The following is a 20,510-nucleotide window of genomic DNA, read 5'->3' as shown; positions in this document are numbered from 1 at the left end:
AAATAAAACTGGCCATAATGACCATCGTTATGTTTGGAGGAAAGCTGAAGAACACCATCCCAACCATGAAGCATGGAGGTGGCAGCATCATGTTGTCGGGGTGCTTTGCTGCAGGAGGGACTGATGCACTTCACAAAATAGATGGCATCATGAGGCAGGACAATTATGAAGCAACATCTCAAGACATCAGTCAGGAAGTTAAAGCTTGGTCGCAAATGGGTCTTCCAAATGGACAATGACCCCAAGCATACTTCCAAAGTTTTGGCAAAATGGCTTAAGGACAACAAAGTCAAGGTATTGGAGTGGCCATCACAAAGCCCTGATCCCATAGAAAATTTTTCGGCAGAACTGAAAAAGTGTTTGCGAGCAAGGAGGCCTACAAACCTGACTCAGTTGCACCAGCTCTGTCAGGAGGAATGGGCCAAAATTCACCCAACTTATTGTAGGAAGCTTGTGGAAGGCTACCCGAAACATTTGACTCAAGTTAAACAATTTAAAGGCAATGCTACCAAATACTAATTGAGTGTATGTAAACTTCTGACCAACTGGGAATTTAATGAAAGAAATAAAAGCTGAAATAAATCATTCTCTCTACTAATATTCTGACATTTCACATTCTTAAAATAAAGTGGTAACTGACCTAAGACAGGAGATTTTTACTAGGAAAAAATGTCAGGAATTGTGAAAAACTGAGAATGTATTTGACTAAGGTGTATGTAAACTTCCGACTTCAACTGTACACACACATTTGAGAAGTCCTTTTTGAAAAATATGTTTACCACAGTGCCAAAGAACACACAAGGCAGAGGCTTAAAATAGCTAAATAAAACTTTAATAAGTCTAGTTGCAAATGTACATAAATTGCACAGCCACATTGTTTTGAATATATCATCAACACAAATTCCTCTGTACATTATTGTTTTCACCACTGTTGTCCAAGGAAGCAGAATCCAGCAAATACTTCACTTTCAACATACTTACAAAATTATTTTCTAAGATATTAGAAAACATACAACATCTTTCACTTTATTTATAGATGTATATTTAGTTTATAGTATTTTTCTCACTGGCTCTAACTGTACTGTATGTATAATGAGTTTGTGTGGCTACAGAGACATCATCACCACATTTCTCTCTCTGACTCTCTTATATTCTTTAACAACTTAATGAAGGTGGAACAGAGCTGGGATGCTACCAGAAACATACCCAAGATTTAGAATTGATAGCCAAATGAAATGACATTGCATTCCCTATTTCTATGGAAGAGGATTCATGTTGTGTTGCCTTGGTAATACTAATAGATCATTAGAAGGTTTATACCAGTATTAATCTAGCTGATTTGGGAGAGTTGGCATTTCAATGGCACAGGCTAGTTTGTAAGGTAGGGTTCCACGGTAGAGGGCTACGGATGAGAAGTGGAGACTACTCAGGGGACTAGACTTAAGTCTCTAATATCACAGTCAGTACTCTCTTTTCCCCTTCAAACTCTGGAAATAAAATACATCATTGTTGAAGTTTGAGCCAATCATCTGATATCTCGTGGTTCGGTAGTGCACTCCACTACATGGCTAATCAAGCCCGGAGTGCACATTTCTGCACTCCAAAAGATGGAGTTTTTATGGAACGTAGACTAATAATGCTTAAAACCCCATTTTAAAAGTGCATAGAGCTGGGCTGATGAGAAATGGGATTTTGTGCTTGTGTTTCTCTTTCTCCACAATTGATTGGTCATAGAATGCTGGACGTTTGGATTCTCCCTGTCCTCTACACACCTGAAATCATCCAACTATTAATTTTAAAGTGGTTTTCCCTTGATCGAAAAAGAGAATAATGAATGTGGCGGCGGAGAGGAGAGACTTAGATCTACAGGCTAAAACCTGGAGATCTAACTGAACAGGACAGATGACTGACTGAGCTATTTACAATTTACATGATGTCATATCGATCGATAGAGCAGTATTATTGAACACAAGGTACATAAAAAAAACTATTTTTAACATTAGGTAAAAATATTGTGAACATTTAATTTACAGTCGTCTCCAAGCCTGTCCAGCCTCTTGATACATTCATCGTTATCATTTACAGTACCAGGCAAAAGTTTGGACACACCTACTCATTCAAGGGTTTTTCTTTATTTGGACTATTTTCTATATTGTAGAATAATAGTGAAGACATCAAAACGATGAAATAACACATATCATGTAGTCATGTAATCATGTGGCAACCAAAAAAAGTGTTAAACGAATAAAAAAATATTTTATACTAATGTGTACGCTAATAAATCGGGAAGCAAGTACAGGGAGTGAATTTAATAAATAAACGAAAATGGAACAAAACAAGAAACACGAGTAGCGTACAAACATGAAACATGGAGTCAATAACGCCTGGGGAAGGAACCAAAGGGAGTGACAGATATACAGGAGGTGATCAGGAAGGTGATGGAGTCCAGGTGAGTCTCATCAGGCCAGGTTAGCATAACGATGACAGTTGTGCATAGTAATGAGTAAACTGGAGACAATGAGCAGAGAGGGGGAGCAGGATTATACGTGACAGTACCCCCTCACTGACGTGCGGCTCCAGCCGCAGGACGACGACCAGAGGGACGGTCCCGAGGACCAGCAGCAGGCCGATCTCTTCTGCTGAGGCGCGGGAACCTGTTCTTGCCAGCTGAGATGCGGGAACCTGCAGAGCCAGCTGAGCAGCGGGAACCTGCAGAGCCAGCTGAGGCGCGGGAACCTGTAGAGCCGGCTGAGGAGCGGGAACCTGTAGAGCCAGCTGAGGCACTGGAACCTGTAGAGCCAGCTGAGGCGCGGGAACCTGTAGAGCCAGCTGAGGTGCGGGAACCTGTAGAGCCGGCTGAGGAGCGGGAACCTGTAGAGCCAGCTGAGGAGCGGGAACCTGTAGAGCCAGCTGAGCAGCGGGAACCTGCAGAGCCAGCTGAGGCGCGGGAACCTGTAGAGCCAGCTGAGGAGCGGGAACCTGTAGAGCCAGCTGAGGCGTGGGAACCTGTAGAGCCGGCATGGAGCCCGACGAGCTAGCTGAGGCATGGAAGCCTGACGAACCAACCGAGGCTTGAGAACCTGTCGAGCCAGCTGTCACGGAAGCCTGACGAGCCAGCTGTCACGGAAGCCTGACGAGCCAGCTGTCACAGAAGCCTGACGAGCCAGCTGTCATGGAAGCCTGACGAGCCAGCTGTCATGGAAGCCTGATGAGCCAGCTGTCATGGAAGCCTGATGAGCCAGCTGTCATGGAAGCCTGACGAGCCATCTGTCATGGAAGCCTGATGAGCCAGCTGTCATGGGAGCCTGACGAGCCAGCTGAGGCATCCCTGGTTGCTTCTGCAGCCGCCCTTGGACCCGACGTCACCAGTAAAAAATCATCCCTGTTGCTTCCCTTTGGTGAGGTGTTATTCTATAACGTGTACGCTAATAACGTGTACGCTAATAACGTGTACCCTAATAACGTGTACGCTAATAACGTGTACCCTAATAACGTGTACCCTAATAACGTGTACGCTAATAACGTGTACCCTAATAACGTGTACCCTAATAACGTGTACGCTAATAACGTGTACCCTAATAACGTGTACGCTAATAACGTGTACCCTAATAACGTGTACGCTAATAACGTGTACCCTAATAACGTGTACGCTAATAACGTGTACCCTAATAACGTGTACGCTAATAACGTGTACGCTAATAACGTGTACCCTAATAACGTGTACGCTAAAAACGTGTACCCTAATAACGTGTACGCTAATAACGTGTACCCTAATAACGTGTACGCTAATAACGTGTACCCTAATAACGTGTACGCTAATAACGTGTACCCTAATAACGTGTACGCTAATAACGTGTACGCTAATAACGTGTACCCTAATAACGTGTACGCTAAAAACGTGTACCCTAATAACGTGTACGCTAATAACGTGTACCTAGTAACGTGTACGCTAATAACGTGTACGCTAATAACGTGTACGCTAATAACGTGTACGCTAATAACGTGTACGCTAATAACGTGTACGCTAATAACGTGTACGCTAATAACGTGTACGCTAATAACGTGTACCCTAATAATCGGGAAGTAAGTACAAGGAGTGAATTTAATTAATAAATGAACATGGAACAAAACAAGAGACACGAGTAGCATACAGACATGAAACATATAAACAGAGTCAAAAACGCCTGGCGAAAGAACCAAAGGGAGTGACAGATGTAGGGGAGGTAATCAGGAAGGTGAGCGTAACGATGACAGTTGTGCGTAATAATGAGTCAACTGGTGACAACTAGCGCCAGAGAGGGGGAGCGGGAGTGGACGTGACATATATTTTAGATTCTTCAAAGTAGCCACCCTTTGCCTTGATGACAGCATTGCACACTATTGGCATTCTCTCAACCAGTTTCATCTGGAATGCTTTTCCAACAGTTTTGAAGGAGTTCCCACTTATGCTGAGGACTTGTTGGCTGCTTTTCCTTCATTCTGTGGTCTAACTCATCCCAAACCATCTCAATTGGGTTGAAGTTGGGTGATTGTGGAGGCCTGGTCATCTGATGCAGCACTCCATCGCTCTCCTTCTTGGTCAAATGCCCTTACCCAGCCTGGAGGTTTGTTGGGTCATTGTCCTGTTGAAAACCAAATGATAACCCCACAAAGCGTAAACCAGGTAGGATGGCGTATCACTGAATTCTAAATAAATCCCTGACAGTGTCACCAGCAATGCACCCCCACACCATCACACCTCCTCCATGCTTCACGGTGGAAACCACACATGCGGAGATCACCTACTCTGTGTCTAACAAAGACATGGAGGAAGGAACCAAAAATCTCAAGTTTGGATTAATCAGACCAAAGGACAGATTTCCACCAGTCTAATGCCCATTGCTCGTATTTTTGCCCAAGCAAGTCTCTTCTTCTTATTGGTGTCCTTTAGTAGTGTTTCTTTGCAGCTATTCGACCATGAAGCCCTGATTCACGCAGTCTCCTCTGAACAGTTGATGTTGAGATGTGTCTGTTACTTGAACTCTGTGAAGCATTTATTTGGGCTGCAATCTGAGGTGCAGTTAACTCTAATGAATTTATCCTCTGCAACAGAGGAAACTCTGGAGCAAGTTTCATCATTGCCTTGACGGTTTTTGCTACTGCACTTGAAGAAACTGTCAAAGTTCTTGAAAGGTTCCATATTGACTGACCTTCATGTCTTAAAGTAATGATGGACTGTCATTTCTCTTTGCTTATTTGAGCTGTTCTTGCCATAATATGGTCTTTCACTAAATAGGGCTATCTTCTGTATACCACCCATACATTGTCACAACACAACTGATTGGCTCAAATGTGTTAAGAAGGAAATACATTATTATAACAAGGCACACTTGTTAATTGAAATGTATTCCAGGTGACTACCTCATGAAGCTGGTTGATAGAATGCCAAGAGTGTGCAAAGCTATCATCGAGGCAAAGGTTAGCTACTAAATATATTTAGATTTGTTTAACACTTTTTTTGGTTACTACATGATTCCATGTGTTATTTCATAGTTTTGATGTCTTCACTACTATTCTACAATGCAGAAAATATTAAAAATAAAGAAAAAAAACTTGAATAAGTAGGTGTGTCCAAACTTTGGACTGGAAACTGTATATAATAGGATATATAATCACATATTATATATGTTTATTTCTGTAGCAACTCATAAAAAAAGAAGTTCATCATCTTCCTATATTGGCAACCGAAAACAAAAGCTGACAGTCTGGCGCTACCATTGGTTATAGCACCAAAATGAAGCATGCAGATTTCATCACACTTATTAATTAATCTGTAAAGGTAAGAAAAAGGAATAGAAAAATATACCAAATATAGATGTTGAAATGTCTGGTGGGGGTGAGCCGAACAGCAGCTATCGGATCATTCAGAAGGACTTAAACACCCAATTTTAAGACCAACTGTGTTTGAGTAGCATCTTCACATTCAGAAGAGAGAGAGAGAGGGAGAGAGGGAATGAAGGAGAAGGGGAGAGAAATAGAGGAGAGAGAGAGGGAGAGAGGGAATGAAGGAGAAGGGGAGAGAAATAGAGGAGAGAGAGAGAGGGAGAGAGGGAATGAAGGAGAAGGGGAGAAAAATAGAGGAGAGAGATGGAGAGAGGGAATGAAGGAGAAGGGGAGAGAAATAGAGGAGAGAGAGATACTTGAAAGCGAAGTGGGAGGTCACAGTCTCGATGCAGCATGCTTCATTGACATTAATTTACAAACAGGAATTAAGAGTAACATTCTTACTTAAGAGTTTTAAGAAAAAGTAATATTCAAATCTGTGAGGTCACGTGACCGACACCAGTCCAGTGTATAGTATAATGTTGTGTTAAACAACACAACTCTCTCTCTCCTTGTACTACAGGGGCTATGAGACCAACCATGGCTGGTGGGAGGAGCTATAGGAGGACAGGCTCATTGCAATGGCTGGAATGGAGTTTTGGAATGGAGTCAAACATGTGGTTGCCATGTGTTTGATACCATGTTTGACCATTCATTCCATTCAAGCCATGACAATGAGCCAGTCCTATAGCTCCAAATGCAGAGGGACACACAACCAACATACAACATTGATTCAACGTTGATTCAACATTAATGGTGAAGCACTAAAGCAAACCTCGACCCAACCAGGTCTGTCCAGAAAACCTGGATAAACTAAAGGTTTAGAAGAAATAAAATAGCATTCTAACTATTTAATCTGTTGATGGTGCTACTCACAGTATGGCTGCAGTCTCTCCCCCTATGCCCTATAATACACATATATAGCTGCAGTCTCTCCCCCTATGCCCTATAATACACATATATAGCTGCAGTCTTTCAAATATAACTATATCTCATGTATACTTTATAGAGGAAAAAAATAAATATGCATACATCTATATTAAATATCATTAATATAGTCTCACATATAGTTCATTATTTAGGGTTTATAATACATTACGTGATGTATTTATACAGTATATGTATTCCTTTACGAATCCACAGTATTATAAGTTGTGCCTTTTATGGCAGGAAGAAGGGGGCTGAAGGACAAAGTAGAGGTGTGTTCCTTACTTAAGGCGTTTCATGTACCAATGACTTTCACAAAGTGCACTATGTAGGGGACATGGGGGTAGGGGATAGTGGGGCACTTTGGAACACACTCAGGGACTTAAAAATAAAGATCAGTTTGGACAAAAAAATATTTCAAAGCTCCTATTTGGTTTTTAAAAGAATGAGATAAGATCTAAATAAACCATTGTTTTTGTTATTGTTTTGTACAAGGTCCACATAACCTGCTCCTAGCAGAGAGAAGAAGAGAGGAGGTCAGGAAAGGAGAGGAAAACAGAGAAGAGAAAAGAGGAGAGGAAAGGAGAACAGAGAAGAAGAGAAGAGGAGAGTAAAGAGGTTTTCGGTGACTATCTGACAGACAATGTGTTGATTATATAGTGGTTTGACCCAAGCTTTAGGGAAGAGAGCCTGAAATTGTCCCAGCAACTGCATACATCCAATGGAAACATCCAAGTCGATTGATTGACGGAGAGTTCAGTTCATGTCTACAGCTTGTCCCGGCTTCTCCTCTGCAGGGCCCATCTGGTGTTTAGCTCTGTCCATTGATTCGCTGTCTCTTTTGCTGTCTGTCAAACTGAAGACCCGCCTCCTCGCTTGGCCCCTGGCAGTGGTCTCCTCACTCACATTCTCCTCACCATGTAGTGTCCATATAAGGAAGTGTCCTCTACAAGCACCAGCAAACACACACACACACACACACACACACACACACACACACACACACACACACACACACACACACACACACACACACACACACACACACACACACACACACACACACACACACACACACACACACACACACACACACACACTCTTTCTCTCTGCCTCTAGCAGTTGCTGCTGTTCCTGAACTCTCCATTCTCAGTGATCTGGAGCTTGGTGGGGTTGGTCGGTGAGATGCCGTTACGGGTCTGCATGCTGTAGCGCTCCTTCAGCTGGGTCAGGGCACTCATCAGACGGGCGTTGGCCGTGTCCAGGGACGCTATACGTTTCTCCTGCAGAGAGAGATAGAGAGAAACACTGGATTAGAGAGGTGGAGACGGAGGAAAGTGGTAGACAGCAACGAGAGAGATACCAAATATAGACCTGTGCAAAGATAGGTGGTGAAGTACACAGACAACTAGACAAGCAGACACATTCATGTAAACATTTTATTGAAGTTTCCTGCTCCTGTTAGTGTCTGTGTGCGGGGTTAACTGAATCATCTATAGTCCTGTCGCATTCATTCACCAGAGGTCTAATTCACTATTCACCTCTCTCCTCTCTCTCTCCATAATGAGCTTTCCACATTCATGCTCCCTGTCTGTTGACTCAGGGAGAGGCTCACTGCCTTACCACCGCCAGTTTGTTTCCACACTCAACTCCCATTTCTTTACTGTGAGGATGAGCTGTGAGTGTGTGTGTGTGCATCGCTGTCTGTGAGTTGACATTGAGGAGTCTTTTAACACTAGATCTATTCAACTTTGTTTAACTCACATAACTCATACGTTTGTGTGTATGCAACATGTCTGGATCAGAAAAGGCTACAACACAGAGCAGGAGATAGAATTTACACTTCAAATGAGTCACCTTGTCTCAACACGCTTGTCGACAGACAGGCTTGAAGAAAAATGTAAATGTAGGTATTAGTTAGTCTGTAAGACTAAAGCAGAGAGTCGTGCTGCGCTCAGCCATCCGAGCCTAGTCACTGCCACAGAGATCTGACAGCTTGAATTAAACACTTCTATGTATTTCCAAGTTCTGTCAGCCTTCACGTCCTGTAGCAGACGACACACTCCCACACACGCAGAGGGACGGATGTACACACATAACAATACATCCCAATATATTGGGCACAGTTGACTAGGAGCTACATGGGCTTCTGGGTATTCTTCAAGCGTCTCTCTATATGAGGTTTAAACATTGCAAACAGTAAGTGCGTGTGTGCGCTCAACTCATTCTAAAATGTTTATAATGACCTGCAGTACTGTTTCATGACACTAGGGACCGCCCTGCTCTCTCTATTTATTTGATTTGATTTGTTTAATTTAACCTTTATTTAACTAGGCAAGTTAGTTAAGAACACATTCTTATTTACAATGACGGCCTACACCGGACGACACTGGGCCAATTGTGCATCGCTCTTTGGGACTCCCAATCATGGCCTGATGTAATACAGCCTGGATTCAAACCAGGGACTGCAGTGACACCTCTTGTACTGAGATGCAGTACCTTAGACCACTATGCCACTCGGGGGCCCTATAGGGCTTTAAACAGTCAACAAATTGACTGTATGGAGTTGTATATGTGACTGACTCTCACCTGTGCATCAATGATCTTCTGTTTGGAGTCAACCACAGCCTGCATGTCATTGTGATCTTTTTTTAGCTCCTCTTCCACCGACATTAACCTGGACACACACACACACACACACACACACACACACACACACACACACACACACACACACACACACACACACACACACACACACACACACACACACACACACACACACACACACACACACACACACACACACACACACACACACACACACAGTTAAAGGAACATTAGCAACACAAAGCACAACATACACCCAGCGTATGAAATAAGGTATAGTATGTGGATACAGAACAGAATCATGTGTACTGTGTGTTACTCTGGCTCACACTAGTCTGGCAGGACCTTCCAGCTGTATGGCGCACTACAGACTGGAACTGAGGCATTTTGGGCCTGCTGGTCTGTTAGTAATTTAGATCTGTATGTAGAGTATAATATGTTTCATATAGTTATTAGAATGAGGGTCTCTTGGGCCTGCTGGTCTGCTATGCATTTAGGAGGTGTGTGCACAACTTCTAAATGAGTTTGTGAGAGGTGTGTGTAGGGGTGTACAACTTCTAAATGAGTTTGTGAGAGGTGTGTGTAGGGGTGTACAACTTCTAACTGAGTTTGTGAGAGGTGTGTGTAGGGGTGTACAACTTCTAACTGAGTTTGTGAGAGGTGTGTGTAGGGGTGTACAACTTCTAACTGAGTTTGTGAGAGGTGTGTGTAGGGGTGTACAACTTCTAAATTAGTTTGTGAGAGGTGTGTGTAGGGGTGTACAACTTCTAACTGAGTTTGTGAGAGGTGTGTGTAGGGGTGTACAACTTCTAACTGAGTTTGTGAGAGGTGTGTGTAGGGGTGTACAACTTCTAACTGAGTTTGTGAGAGGTGTGTGTAGGGGTGTACCACTTCTAAATGAGTTTGTGAGAGGTGTGTGTAGGGGTGTACAACTTCTAAATGAGTTTGTGAGAGGTGTGTGTAGGGGTGTACAACTTCTAAATGAGTTTGTGAGAGGTGTGTGTAGGGGTGTACAACTTCTAAATGAGTTTGTGAGAGGTGTGTGTAGGGGTGTACAACTTCTAAATGAGTTCGTGAGAGGTGTGTGTAGGGGTGTACAACTTCTAAATGAGTTTGTGAGAGGTGTGTGTAGGGGTGTACAACTTCTAAATGAGTTTGTGAGAGGTGTGTGTAGGAGTGTACAACTTCTAAATGAGTTTGTGAGAGGTGTGTGTAGGAGTGTACAACTTCTAAATGAGTTTGTGAGAGGTGTGTGTAGGAGTGTACAACTTCTAACTGAGTTTGTGAGAGGTGTGTGTAGGAGTGTACAACTTCTAAATGAGTTTGTGAGAGGTGTGTGTAGGGGTGTACAACTTCTAAATGAGTTTGTGAGAGGTGTGTGTAGGGGTGTACAACTTCTAAATGAGTTTGTGAGAGGTGTGTGTAGGGGTGTACAACTTCTAAATGAGTTTGTGAGAGGTGTGTGCATCTCGGTACTCTTGTCTGGAAGGCGTTTTAGAAATATGGATAACAGTACATTCACTTGAATTGAGTTTGTGAAATGTGTATGTATTGATTTGTGTGTGAGTGTATGCTTGTGTGTGTGTGTGTGTGTGTATGTATGTGTGTGTGTGTGCGCGCGCGCGCGTGTGTGCTTGTCTGTGTGTGTGCTTGTGTCTGTGAGTGTGTGTGTGTCGGCTCTAATTGAGTTAGCAGGGTTCAGTGTGACACGGATCTGAAAGGAACATGGAAGCTGTATGTCTTCTGACATCACAGACCAGGAGATAACATCAGGAACACACAGCAGATAACATCACCCATCCATCTCCCTTTCTCTCTTAGCATAACTCCCTCTCCCCCTCTTTTGCTCTGCGTATGCTTGCTCTCTCTTACCAAATCTTTCTCTCTTTCTGTTTCTCTCTTCATCTCTATCTTACTTTCTCCATATCTCACTCTCTCTTTCTCTTACTTTCCCCAGTCTCTGTCTGGAAAGGGTCTGATCCCCACACCTTATGTACCTGCTTATAATACCCTTCATCTGGAGGTCCTTGTCATCCTGCTGTCGTCTCAGGCGTTCCTCAGACTCCTCTAGCCGTGCCTGGTACTCCATCAGCACCTTTTGAGCACCGTCGTCCTGACCCTTCAGACGAGCCTCATACTCCTCCAGCTTCTGGACCGACACACGCAGCTTCTCCTGGAGGACCACAATCTCCTGCTGGTACTGGGGGGTTAAAGGAGACAGATTGGGTTAAAGGAAGAGTCAGAATAATCTTCAACAACAATACAGCCACCTCCTGCTGGTACTAGAGAAATGAGAGAGAGAAAGAGAGTGTTTTTATTATCATCATAGTCATCATCATATCGTCATCGTCATTAACACTGCAAAACCGATACTTATGTCAATGGCACCAACCCATACTGGCCCATTCAATTGTCCTGTTGTTGCTAGGTAGAGGTGGTCAGTGAAGAGAGCAGTAGCCGGCATTGTTATCATCACAATAATCGCTGTCAATGTTCTGCTCGTCACAGTGGTCCCTAAGGTAGACCTTGACAGGTGTATCAACTAATTTCCATCATTTCCTCACCATTTTTGCTTCTTATCCTTGTTCTTTTTCTGTGCACCTGGTTCCATTTCAAGTTTTAAACAGGGAAACTGAAATTTGGGCAGGACAGGATTATAAGTGTGGAAGTGTTAAAGGCTGTAAGTAGACATGAGCCAACACTCACAGTAAAACTTCCAACTTTTCTAAACCACCAGTATTCATGAGAGAGATGAGTTTCTTTTCCTTCCATGTCCCAAATCCCCACCAGCACTCGAATTTGACCCCTAACCTCTAAAACTGGGGACTTAAGTGGAGTACTGTTCCAGAAGAGAGGAGGAGAGGGATTCAACCTCCGCAGCTCAAGCCCTGGACTCCGGGAAAAGCTTGCCTTGACCTCCCTCCGGACCTGTGAGCGGTCCTGAAGAGGAGAGGGTTGGTGCTGTCTGAGAAATTAGGAGTCTAATCAAATCCTGCCCGGCTTCAATAAAACACACATCCGGGCTCCTTCAGCAGCATTCAAGGGAAGCCAGGTAGAAACGCAGCACACCTCATCAGAGAATATGATTAAAAAGTTGACTCAACGCTGTCCTTCACAAGAACACTGGACCAAATGTGAAAATGAATAAAACTATGAAAATAAGTGCTGCTCACTGTCAATCCCCAATTTTCTCTTATTTTCTGCTTCATAAAATCATGTAAGCATGATGTGCAGCAGAGGTGTGTGTGACAGCCAATAAGCAGTGGAGCTGTGTGTGTGTGATAGCCAATCAAAGCATTGAGTGCTGACAGCCATTGGGATGAGAAGCATTCTCCCCGCACACACACATGGACATACACACACACATGGACATACACACACACACATGGACATACACACTCACATGGACATACACACACACATGGACATACACACACACATGGACATACACACACACATGGACATACACACACACATGGACATACACACACACATGGACATACACACACACATGGACATACACACACACACATGGACATACACACACACATAGACATACACACACAGGGACATACACACACACATGGACATACACACACACATGGACATACACACACACATGGACATACACACACATGGACATACACACACACATGGACATACACACACACATGGACATACACACACACATGGACATACACACACACATGGACATACACACACACACATGGACATACACACACACATGGACATACACACACACATGGACATACACACACACATGGACATACACACACACATGGACATACACACACACATGGACATACACACACACATGGACATACACACACACATGGACATACACACACACATGGACATACACACTCACATGGACATACACACACACACATGGACATACACACACACATGGACATACACACACACATGGACATACACACACACATGGACATACACACACACATGGACATACACACTCACATGGACATACACACACACATGGACATACACACACACATGGACATACACACACACATGGACATACACACACACATGGACATACACACACACATGGACATACACACACACACATGGACATACACACACACATGGACATACACACACACATGGACATACACACACACATGGACATACACACTCACATGGACATACACACACACATGGACATACACACACACATGGACATACACACTCACATGGACATACACACACACATGGACATACACATACATGGACATACACACGTACATGGACATACACACACACATGGACATACACACACACATGGACATACACACTCACATGGACATACACACACACATGGACATACACATACATGGACATACACACGTACATGGACATACACACACACATGGACATACACACACACATGGACATACACACGTACATGGACATACACACACATTCACAATTTGACTGTAAGAGTCTAGGAATACCTGGTTGAAATCCTTTGACCATACAAAATGAGTATCTGTTATTAGAGATTAAGGTTTATTGTGAGTGATTGTAAGTTGTAAGGGGGTAGGGTTAAGGGTAGGAGTGAGGGCTTGACATTGGAAGTTGAGGGGAGAAAGTGCTGGTTAAAGTGCCAGGGGGGTAGTGTTGAGGGTTAGGTGGAGAGGAGGTGTCTAAAGGGTGGGTGCTGAGAACTGGGGTACTGGGAGGTTAAGGAGGTTACATGGAGTTTGGTTTGTGACGTTACCTTCTCGGCCTGAGTGAGATCCTCTCTGTTTCTGAACTCGGGGTCCATCCCCTCATGGTCTACATACTGAACATTCATATTCAACAGCCAGGCAGCCGTACGGTCCAGTGCATTGGGCTTCACTGGGGAGGGGGCCTAGTGGAACCAACACAACACACACATGAGCTGAGCCGAGAAGGACACACACGTCATATGGTACACACACACCGACATACGGTACATAGTACATACACTACATATCCATAGGATGTGGACATCTGTTCGTTGAACATCTCATTCCAAAATCATGGAGTTGGTCCACCCTTTGCTTCTATAACAGCCTCCACTCTTCTGGGAAGGCTTTCCACTAAATGTTGGAACATTGCTGCGGGGACTTGCTTCCATTCAGCCACAAGAGCATTAGTGAGGTTGGGCACTGATGTTGGGGCGATTAGGCCTGGCTTACAGTCGCCGTTCCAATTCATCCCAAAAGGGGTTTGATGGGGTTGAGGTCAGGGCTCTGTGCAGGCCAATCAAGTTCTTCCACACCGATCTCGACAAACCATTTCTGTATGGATCTCGCTTTATGCACAGGGGCATAGTCATGCTAAAACAGGAAAGGGCCTTCCCCAAACTGTGGCCACAAAGCTTGAAGAACAGAATAGTCTAGAATGTCATTGTATGCTGTAGGGTTAAGATTTCTTTTCACTGGAACTAAGGGGCCCGAACCATGAAAAACAACCCTAAACCATTATTCCTCTTCTACCTAACTTTACAGTTGGCACTATGCATTGGGGCAGGTAGTGTTCTACTGGCATCTGACAAACCCAGATATGTCCGTGGGACTGCCAGAAGGCGAAGTGTGATTCATCACTCCAGAGAACGCGTTTCCACTGCTTTGGAGTCCAATGGCGGCGAGCATTACACCACTCCAGGCGGCGCTTGGCATTGAGCATGGAAACCCATTTCATGAAGCTCCCGACGAACAGTTCTTGTGCTGACATTGCTTATAGAGGCAGTTTGGAACTCGGTAGTGAGTGTTGCAACCGAGCACAGACGATTTATACGCGCTTCAGCACTCAGCGGTCCCGTTCTGTGAGCTTGTGTGGCCTAACAATTCGTGGCTGAGCCGTTGTTGCTCCTAGACGTTTACACTTCACAATAACAGCACTTACAATTTCTTAGCAGGGTAGAAATTTTATGAACTGATTGTTAGATAGGTGGCATCCTATGGTGCCACGATGAAAGCCACTGAGCTCTTCAGTAAGGCCATTCTACTGCCAATGTTTGTCTATGGAGATTGCATGGCAGTGTTTTCGATTTTATACACTTATCAGTAATTGGTTTGGCTAAAATAGCCGATACCACTAATTTGAAGGGGTGTCCACATACCTTTGTATTTATAGTGTACATCCACACATACAGAGTATGTACACACAGGAATAAGATTGAAATGCACATGGAATGTATAGAACACTAAAGCAGAGTGGCGTGTTTGTGTATGTGTGTGTGTGTGTGTGTGTGTGTGTTGGCTGGTGCTTGTAGAGGACACTTGCTTGTGAGTGCTTGTGAGAGTGTGTGTGTGACAGGGTTTCTGTTAGCAGGCAATTGTTTTTTGGCTAATAAAAATCTATTAAAAGCCTTTTGGCCGATGAAAAAAAATGAAAAGCCGATAAAACTGTTGCTGGACAAAATTAATGTATAAAAAAACCTCATTGCAAAATAATGCTTTTTATTCATTGATGGAAATACCAGTCGATGCAAATACATTTGACTGTCATGCTTATCGGTCTGCTGGAGTAAAACACATGAAGTCCATTCATTGCACAACAATTCTACATGCAAATGAGTGTTAACAGTTTTGGTGCACGATTAAAAAGAGCTACTACTTTTTATTTCTCAACTGGTAATTGAAGAGCGCCTCCCATTCACCATCAAGTGCAGGCAACAGGATATCCGTGCGTCACCCACCACTTTACAATGTGAGCTGGAGGAAGTATGCATTTTGAAAACATACTTCATTGTTTGAAACTTGAATGTTTTATTTCATATAGTTGAACATGTCTTACCGTGCTTCAATGTAGCCTATAGGCAAAATCCGACCATGGAAACGTGGAGGCAATTATTTTATAAAACTTCATAGGCAGTGCATGCGTTTCATGTTTCTACCATTCTGCATGCCAGTTATGATTTTCATATGCACATTTTCGTGGAACAGTTTCATTTTAATAAGAACATTTTCATTTCTCAAAATCGTTGATCTGAATTAAAATGCTAAAAATTAGTTAGAATAGTTAAAAGTTAACTAATGCGAGATCACCAGCCTCTGCCATATGGACACATTGATACACTGTGATCCATTGGCGGCTAAAGAAATGAGCGCATGGAACTCATTGTCCATAGGTCAATGCAGCAGTAGACCTATAACTTCCACTGCTCTTTCACACTGAGGATTGGTGATTATCCATGGGGAGATTGTTGGAAAGTTTTTTTCAAATAGCATATACATTAGCAATGGATGTTAGAAAACACTTTCCTACATTTCTGCACAGCAGCCCAGGTATTTCTATGCTTGCGCATGCTCACGCGCTCCCTCAACATTATCAGGACAGAGAAACCAGACACATGCTCATTTCTCACCTGGAGCATTCCAAACAAAAGACTATGAAAATAATTGACAAATATCATAAGTGAACAAAAATGTTCCCAGGTGAGCTGTTTAGAATTTTGGCAAATTATTAAAAATGACGTTTTATTGGCTGCTTCATTACACAAGTTGCGTGTTCTGCATTACCATAATCTACATGTGACTTCTGTTCTTCTGATCAGGAAGCCCTAATGGGCTATGCAGCCAATGCATATGGTTCAGGTACATTTCTCCTGCAAGACTTCAGGGCAAGGAAGCGTGCAGGAAAGATCATCCCGACCCCTCCCACCCGGTCACCCCCACATCCTCTGGCAGGCGTTTCAGGTCACTCATGACCTCCCGCCACCTAAACAGTTTCTTCCCCCGTGCTGTGGCCCTCACCAACCACAGAGACTAAAGGACTATGCTGTGGCCCTCACCAACCACAGAGACTAAAGGACTATGCTGTGGCCCTCACCAACCACAGAGACTAAAGGACTATGCTGTGGCCCTCACCAACCACAGAGACTAAAGGACTATGCTATGACCCTCACCAACCACAGAGACTAAAGGACTATGCTGTGGCCCTCACCAACCACCACCCACTGTATTTCAACCGTATACCCACTGGATATCAACCGTATACCCACTGGATATCAACCATATACCCACTGTATATCAACCGTATACCCACTGTATTTCAACCATATACCCACTCTATATCAACCATATACCCACTGTATATCAACCGTATACCCACTGGATATCAACCGTATACCCACTGTATTTCAACCATATACCCACTGTATATCAACCGTATACCCACTGTATATCAACCGTATACCCACTGTATATCAACCGTATACCCACTGTATATCAACCATATACCCACTGTATATCAACCGTATACCCACTGGATATCAACCGTATACCCACTGTATATCAACCATATACCCACTGTATATCAACCATATACCCACTGTATATCAACCGTATACCCACTGTATATCAACCGTATACCCACTGTATTTCAACCATATACCCACTGTATATCAACCATATACCCACTGTATATCAACCGTATACCCACTGTATATCAACCGTATACCCACTGTATATCAACCATATACCCACTGTATATCAACCGTATACCCACTGTATATCAACCGTATACCCACTGTATATCAACCGTATACCCACTGTATATCAACCATATACCCACTGGATATCAACCGTATACCCACTGGATATCAACCGTATACCCACTGTATATCAACCGTATACCCACTGGATATCAACCATATACCCACTGGATATCAACCGTATACCCACTGTATATCAACCGTATACCCACTGTATATCAACCGTATACCCACTGTATATCAACCGTATACCCACTGGATATCAACCATATACCCACTGGATATCAACCGTATACCCACTGGATATCAACTGTATACCCACTGTATATCAACCGTATACCCACTGTATATCAACCATATACCCACTGTATATCAACCGTATACCCACTGGATATCAACCATATACCCACTGGATATCAACCATATACCCACTGTATATCAACCATATACCCACTGTATATCAACCGTATACCCACTGTACTACTAGCTCCCTGGTACACAGAAAATACCCGAGCTCTGAAGCAAGCTTCCAGAAAACGGATGGAACGGAAATGGCGCCACACCAAACTGGAAGTCTTCCAACTAGCTTGGAAAGACAGTACCGTGCAGTCAGTACCAAAGAGCCCTTACTGCTGCTCGATCATCCTATTTTTCTAACTTAATTGAGGAAAATAAGAACAATCCGAAATTCCTTTTTGATACTGTCGCAAAGCTAACTAAAAAGTAGCATTCCCCAAGAGAGGATGACTTTCACTTTAGCAGTGATAAATTCATGAACTTCTTTGAGGAAAAAATGATTAAAAATATGATTATTAGAAAGCAAATTACGGACTCCTCTTTAAATCTGCGTATTCCTTCAAAGCTCAGTTGTCCTGAGTCTGCACAACTCTGCCAGGACCTAGGATCGAGACACTCAAGTGTTTTAGTACTATATCTCTTGACACAATGATGAAAATAATCATGGCCTCTGAACCTTCAAGCTGCATACTGGACCCTATTCCAACTAAACTACTGAAAGAGCTGCTTCTTGTGCTTGGCCCTCCTATGTTGAACATAATAAACGTCTCTCTATCCACCGGATGTGTACCAAACTCACTAAAAGTGGCAGTAATAAAGCCTCTCTTGAAAAAGCCAAACCAGAAAATATAAAAAACTATCAGCCTATATCGAATCTTCCATTCCTCTCAAAATTTTTAGAAAAGGCTGTTGCGCAGCAACTTACTGCCTTCCTGAAGACAAACAATGTATACGAAATGCTTCAGTCTGGTTTTAGACCCCATCATAGCACTGAGATGGCACTTGTGAAGGTGGTAAATTACATTTTAATGGCATCGGACCGAGGCTCTGCATCTGTCCTCGTGCTCCTAGACCTTAGTGCTGCTTTTGATACCATCGATCACCACATTCTTGAGGAGAGATTGGAAACCCAAATTGGTCTACACGGACAAGTTCTGGCCTGGTTTAGATCTTATCTGTCGGAAAGATATCAGTTTGTCTCTGTGAATGGTTTGTCCTCTGACAAATCAACTGTAAATTTCGGTGTTCCTCAAGATTCCGTTTTAGGACCACTATTGTTTTCACTATATATTTTACCTCTTGGGGATGTTATTTGAAAACATAATGTTAACTTTCACTGCTATGCGGATGACACACAGCTGTACATTTCAATGAAACATGGTGAAGCCCCAAAATTGCCCTTGCTAGAAGCATGTGTTTCAGACATAAGGAAGTGGATGGCTGCAAACTTTCTACTTTTAAACTCGGTCCCAAGAAACAAAGAGATCTTCTGTTGAATCTGACAATTAATCTTAATGGTTGTACAGTCGTCTCAAATAAAACTGTGAAGGACCTCGGCGTTACTCTGGACCCTGATCTCTCTTTTGAAGAACATATCAAGACCATTTCAAGGACAGCTTTTTTCCATCTACGTAACATTGCAAAAATCAGAAACTTTCTGTCCAAAAATGATGCAGAAAAATTAATCCATGCTTTTGTCACTTCTAGGTTAGACTACTGCAATGCTCTACTTTCCGGCTACCTGGATAAAGCACAAAATAAACGTCAGTTGGTGCTAAATACGGCTGCTAGAATCCTGACTAGAACCAAAACATTTGATCATATTACTCCAGTGCTAGCCTCTCTAAACTGGCTTCCTGTCAAAGCAAGGGCTGATTTCAAGGTTTTACTGCTAACCTACAAAGCATTACATGGGCTTGCTCCTACCTATCTCTCTGATTTGGTCCTGCCGTACATACCTACACATACGCTACGGTCACAAGACGCAGGCCTCCTAATCGTCCCTAGAATTTCTATGCAAACAGCTGGAGGCAGGGCTTTCTCCTATAGAGCTCCATTTTTATGGAACGGTCTGCCTACCCACGTCAGAGACGCAAACTCGGTCTCAACCTTTAAGTCTTTACTGAAGACTCATCTCTTCAGTGGGTCATATGATTGAGTGTAGTCTTGCCCAGGAGTGGGAAGGTGAACGGAAAGGCTCTGGAGCAACGAACCACCCTTGCTGTCTCTGCCTGGCCGGTTCCCCTCTTTCCACTGGGATTCTCTGCCTCTAACCCTATTACAGGGGCTGAGTCACTGGCTTACT

The 20,510-nt window shown here is 43.3% G+C and overlaps 1 protein-coding gene and 1 long non-coding RNA gene across 24 annotated transcripts in view; one reads left to right on the top strand and one right to left on the bottom strand.

Annotated features, from left to right (window-relative positions):
• Positions 1 to 810: 810 nt before the first annotated feature.
• The window catches only part of LOC118376650 (disabled homolog 2-interacting protein-like), a 323,821-nt gene continuing 304,121 nt past the window's right edge, over positions 811 to 20,510 (bottom strand). For 10 of the 20 annotated variants that reach the window (XM_052525470.1, XM_052525468.1, XM_052525471.1 and 7 more), the window contains 5 exons: positions 14,162 to 14,296; positions 11,397 to 11,599; positions 9,379 to 9,466; positions 3,979 to 8,072; positions 811 to 3,934 (listed from right to left, as the gene is read on the bottom strand). In XM_052525470.1, the coding sequence (XP_052381430.1) occupies positions 7,905 to 8,072; positions 9,379 to 9,466; positions 11,397 to 11,599; positions 14,162 to 14,296 (594 nt within the window). In that variant the 3' untranslated portion in view covers positions 811 to 3,934; positions 3,979 to 7,904. Of the gene's footprint in view, positions 8,073 to 9,378; positions 9,467 to 11,396; positions 11,600 to 14,161; positions 14,297 to 20,510 lie in introns of all 20 variants that reach the window. The other 10 variants (XM_052525476.1, XM_052525473.1, XM_052525472.1 and 7 more) reach the window with 10 other exon arrangements.
• LOC127931800 (uncharacterized) lies at positions 9,649 to 11,378 on the top strand. 4 transcript variants are annotated; one of them, XR_008143103.1, is made up of 3 exons: positions 9,649 to 10,017; positions 10,312 to 10,563; positions 10,774 to 11,378. It is a non-coding gene; the product is annotated as an uncharacterized LOC127931800 (long non-coding RNA). The 4 variants fall into 4 exon arrangements; XR_008143100.1 differs by having other exon boundaries at positions 10,732 to 11,378; XR_008143102.1 differs by lacking the exon at positions 9,649 to 10,017 and adding an exon at positions 10,035 to 10,101 and having other exon boundaries at positions 10,732 to 11,378.

The sequence above is a fragment of the Oncorhynchus keta genome, chromosome 9 (assembly GCF_023373465.1).
Source record: "Oncorhynchus keta strain PuntledgeMale-10-30-2019 chromosome 9, Oket_V2, whole genome shotgun sequence".
Lineage (NCBI taxonomy): Eukaryota > Metazoa > Chordata > Actinopteri > Salmoniformes > Salmonidae > Oncorhynchus > Oncorhynchus keta.
Note: the sequence above shows the minus strand (reverse complement) of the source record. Positions and strands in the feature narration are given on the sequence as shown.